The sequence below is a fragment of the Chrysoperla carnea genome, chromosome 3 (assembly GCF_905475395.1).
Source record: "Chrysoperla carnea chromosome 3, inChrCarn1.1, whole genome shotgun sequence".
Lineage (NCBI taxonomy): Eukaryota > Metazoa > Arthropoda > Insecta > Neuroptera > Chrysopidae > Chrysoperla > Chrysoperla carnea.
The window spans coordinates 3,726,998-3,731,988 of NC_058339.1; the positions used below are offsets into that span (position 1 = coordinate 3,726,998).

The window sequence follows — 4,991 nt, forward strand, 5'->3', positions numbered from 1 at the left end:
CGTCGGAGTTTCAACTTTTCCGTATGGTGGACTTCTTTGTAGCCAACAAGAGGTTGGCTGAAGGAAAAGTTTTTTCACCAGACGGAAAGTTGCAACTAACCAAGAAATGGGAGGAATTAACTGAATTGCTAAATAACTCGGGAGGTGCAGTGAAAACCAGCGAACAATGGCAAAAAGTTAGTGTTAATTCAATTTTTTATTACAATTAAATCTTTATGTTTACGAAAACACTAAATTGTTTGGTATTTTAGGTATGGAAAGACTTGAAGTGTAGAGTGGCGGCAAGGGCCGTGATCTAAAAATTGCCAAGGCTGCCACAGGAAACATGGAGCTGGGCGTAAACAGCGCCATGCCAAACTTAGAATTGAAAGTTTTAGGAATTATCGGGTCCAGTTATGTGGAGGGTAGCTCCACAGTACCCGATGGGATTCCAGAGGAAGAAGTTAATAAATATTTTTATTTTATTTAATTCTTAAATGTATATATTTTTTAATTGGATTTTATTCACAGGACTTACAATTACGATTAGTGGCAGGAGATACCACGGTTTTGGAATCAAAACCGACCGTGGTATCTATAATAGAAAATAAAAACCCATCCTGCACACTTACCTCACCCTCCTGCAGTTTCCAAAACATTCCATCTACATCCCTAGCCCATGGTAAGACACTGTAATTTTAAATTAATTTATCAAGGGCCCTATAGGCCAAGGTGTTACATATTCAAATATGTTTCTATTGTTACAATGTTTTATGCTTATTACTTTTCTGTTCATAATTAGGTGAAACAATTCCGGTGGGAAGGAAGAAGATGGTTCCAGGAAAAGGCTCTGGCGAACCAGCAAAATGTACGTAGCACATGCGATTTGAATCTTTAAAGAATAATATAAATTTGAAGTCAAACGTTTTGTTTCAGATACCCGACTAAGATTTTCCCAAAATCTAAACGTGACCCGGGAACAATTTCGGGAAATTTCTAAAAGCGACGCAGATGCAATGAATGTAAGATAAAATACCTATTTTTTATTTACAATAATTCATTGATAATTTTATTTATTTTTTATCGTAACTTATTTATTGGACCACTATCTAAATTAAATATAATATGTTTTTTTAATTATTGTATAATTATAGTGAAACTACTAATGATAATATTTTTCGTAAACTCGTAGGTGTTGGCAGAAGCCCAAAAGATAAGTGCTGAAGCGGCTCTTAAAATGACAGAGGCGAAAAAAATGAGCGCAGAAGCGGCACTTATTAACGCTCGAGCCATGGAGCGGATGGCAGGCGCCGTAGAAAAGTTAGCCGATGCGGAGATGGAAAGAATTCCAATCTTTGCACGGCTAACAAGTGTTTTAGAGTCCATGGCGCCGAACTATTTGGAACAAGGTATACAAAAATTATTATATTCATAGATAATTTTCGTTAAAAAAAAAAAACAGATTCTCCAATTATTTTAAACATAGCTAGCTCACTTATATTTAGAAAATTCATAATATATGTCCTCAAAAGTTTTTCAAACATTTTTCCTTTACCAAGAATGAATACAATATATAAAAAAAAAAAAAAGAAAAAAAAAAAAAAAAACAAAGAATGAATTAAAAAAAAACTAGAAGAATATAAGTCATTATGACAAAATGTATTTCTCTTCTATATGTATTCACTAATCCGTAAAATCTGTCCGTAAACACTTTAAATTCAATATTATTACTATGCTATGCTAATTTGCTTCAATATTACTGTGATACTTAATTCCTGTGATACTTTTTTAAATAATGAATACAATTAGTTTATTAATATTTATTTAAATATACATATTTTTATTAATAAAGTTTTTAATTAAATAAAATAAATGTGTATTCTTATTTTTTTAGTTAGTTATAACCTAAATACAGGTAAGTATTTCCATACCGGATTAATGCTATTAGGTATCCTCAGCGAAACACATTCATTGAACTGCGAAATTTAAAAAAAAAAAAAATTAATTTTACGAATCGGTTTCAATGTTTTTGTTTACTAGTAGAATTTTATGAAACAACGAACTCAAAAATCCTATTAATTCGGATTAAACATTCGCTTTAATTTCTTTTCGGTTGTTCGGATCAGATAATTCTAACGAACAATAAACGTAAAAAAGATAAATGAATTATAATTAAATTTAAAAATTACGGGGACAACAATATAAACAGAGTTAACATTCGTTAAAAAGCGGTTTCTTGAAACGTTGTAACTTTTCGGATTATTTTAAATTTAAATTATCCTGTCTGTTAACTACTACTATAATGATAAGATTAAAATTATATTTTACTTATTCTCTATAAAATCGGTTACATAGAAAATTATATTCTGACTGCTAACATAATAAAATTGACATGCTCGGAGGATAATCCAAGACTTTTTTGTACATTTAAATTTCTTTAATTTCAGTTTGTAGCTCGATATAATTGCAAGTATTCTATAATTATCATATGAATTTAATTTGGTATGGGTCAATTGAAAAAAGAAAAACCAAAATTGGACAAAAATTTTTTTTCTTTATTTAATTATTTAAATATAAAAATAAAATAAAAATAATAATATAAAAATAAAAAACTATCCCCCCCATCTCTCCACAATAAATCTATTCTGTAACCGCACTGCCACAGCATGAGGTCGAGCGAATTCTTCCTGCAGGGGAAGTTGTTGTACGAGAGGCTCAGCTACTTTACCATCATCTTCAACATCATTAAATATTAAATTATGTGCCCGACACATATTATGCAGCACGGCACACGCGTTCACAATTCTTACCGCAAATCCAGGATCGTACTGAAGAGTGCGATGCTTATGCATGCACCTCCAGGCTGTTTTTAATGTCCCAAACGTCCTTTCAATTATATTGCTTGAACTCATCAGTGCATCATGACATGCACGTCGAGGGGTGCCTGCAGGTGCATGTGGTAATGGGGTAAGTAGCCACGGCTCTAGTGGATACCCCGAATCACCTATAAGTAAAAAATAAATACATGAAAGTTGATTTGAGATAACCAATCTAATTCGAAACAACATACCAAGGAGATATGTCCTCCTTTCACCATTGTTATAGGCACGTTCCATTACTCGACGTGCTGCCGATGCAGACCAAATGTGTGCGTCGTGCCGTGCACCAGGGAATCGCGCATTTACATTTAATATGCACTGGTCGGGATGACATATCTTCAAAAAAAAAAAAAAAATTATTTTATAAATTTTTAATTGAACCTTTTTTTAATTATACTATTGCCGATTTAACTCTCAGCATTTGTACGTTAATTGAATGATAACCATGATGATTAACACAAGCCTCCTCGTGTTCCCTTGGAGCCAGTATTGCTATGTGGGAGCAATCTATGACTCCAATAGCACCATCAAATGGCTGGGCCGCCCTCCGGAATTTCTCCCTAGCTAGCTGCCTGGCAACATCGGTCATGGGGAATTGCACCCATTGACGAAATATTGCATCGTTAATTACATCAGTAACACGATGAATAGATCGGCTAATGGATGACTGACTCATGTTAATTCCCTATTGTTCACCCACTGGCCGTTGAAAACAACCAGTGGCATAAAATCTTAAAGCAGCTAGAATCTGCAAAATAAAATATTAACAAGACTGTAAGACTGTTCAAAAACTTAATTGACTACTAAACCTGATTTTTAGGGGATATCCCAGTAATGCTTTGATGTTCGAAACGCGGCCCCAAAGTATCTATTAAAAGCTCTTCCACCAAATCAGGAGTAAAACGGTAGAGCCTTTTAAATTCAGAATCCATCAAATCGAATGGATCCTGAATCTCCCGTAATATACTCCGCTCGGCTCTACGCTCCATGTGATAGAGGTGCACCTCCAAGTCGAGGAGATCCGCTGCAGCTTCTGCGTAAGCCATTGCTATGAAGATAAAAAAATTTGTATTAAAAACAATTTATTTATAAAAACTCTTAATGCTATACATTAAATTTTGTAATTTTATTTCGTACTCCTAATTTAAATTGAACAAAAATTTTGTTGAGCTAAAATGAGTAGCTATTGAATAAAAAAAATTATGCTGTGAAGGAAACAAAACCTTGCAAATATGAGTAAATATTTCTTGTAAATAATGCTTAAAATAACTTTATTAAAATAAATTTTTTGTTAATTCCAAGATAACAATATAAACACATTGTTACTGAAATAACACAAACTTTACAACAAACGAAATAAAATCATTTTATCAATACGAATAATATATAATGTAACAAAATTACTTACCTAAATATCAAATAATAACACCACACAGCACAGAAATAAATAATAATAAATAAAACCTAATGCTAAACTAATTAAAAAACTAAGCTATACTATCTTATTTAGGTAATCATAACTAAACTAAATATTGAAAATTGATTAAACTAAAATTTATTCTAAAATGGAAAAAAACTAAAAAAACTTTACTCTAAAATGGAAAAAAAGAAAATTTAAAGATAAATGAAAGAAACTAACTTTTACAACCTAATTAAACTGCCTTTTTTATTATTAATTACACTAAATATTGATTGAAATTAGAAAAACGAACTTTGCAATTTGACAGCACAAAGATAAATAAATTAGTATGGTTATGACATTTATTTTGTATTCATATTTGACATTTGTTTACTTAAAATATTGTCATTGCGCAAGCGTCAGAGACGTTACATACTTACCACGAGAATAAAATTTGTTGTTAAGTTAACGCCTATAGACGATGAGTATCACACCGCTACCGTCGGTAAAAAATGTTTGTGAATCGCATTTGACGATAAGTACCGCTTTTTGTGATAATTATCACGAAAACGATAGATATGAATGTTTGTGAATCGCCCTACAGTAACGAGAGATGAAATACGTGCTTTTTAGGCATACTAATTATAATGGGGTATCATGTTTTACCTAATATTGATTTGTATTGGTCCACCGATCCAAGTTTTCGAGAAATGCCAAAAATACTTCGTCACATA

General features: G+C 32.0%; 1 protein-coding gene across 1 annotated transcript; it reads right to left on the minus strand.

Annotated features, from left to right (window-relative positions):
* Nucleotides 1-2,605: 2,605 nt before the first annotated feature.
* On the minus strand, nt 2,606-4,737 carry LOC123294934 (putative nuclease HARBI1). The gene is made up of 5 exons (XM_044876133.1): nt 4,698-4,737; nt 3,668-3,906; nt 3,050-3,194; nt 2,790-2,983; nt 2,606-2,713 (listed from the first exon to the last, which is right to left on the minus strand). Exons 2-5 carry the CDS (start codon nt 3,902-3,904, stop codon nt 2,699-2,701), a joined length of 591 nt encoding a protein of 196 aa, XP_044732068.1. The 5' UTR covers nt 3,905-3,906; nt 4,698-4,737; the 3' UTR covers nt 2,606-2,698.
* Between the last annotated feature and the right edge of the window lie 254 nt (nt 4,738-4,991).

Bases quoted from the DNA above. Each gene is read 5' to 3' on its own strand.
- LOC123294934 (XM_044876133.1), bottom strand. From the start codon at position 3,904: ATGGCTTACGCAGAAGCTGCAGCGGATCTCCTCGACTTGGAGGTGCAC. The intron at 3,195-3,667 runs GTTTAGTAGTCA...TTTTTTTTGAAG, and splicing joins GGATATCCCCTAAAAATCAG to ATATGTCATCCCGACCAGTG. The intron at 2,984-3,049 runs GTATGTTGTTTC...TTTTACTTATAG, and splicing joins AAGGAGGACATATCTCCTTG to GTGATTCGGGGTATCCACTA.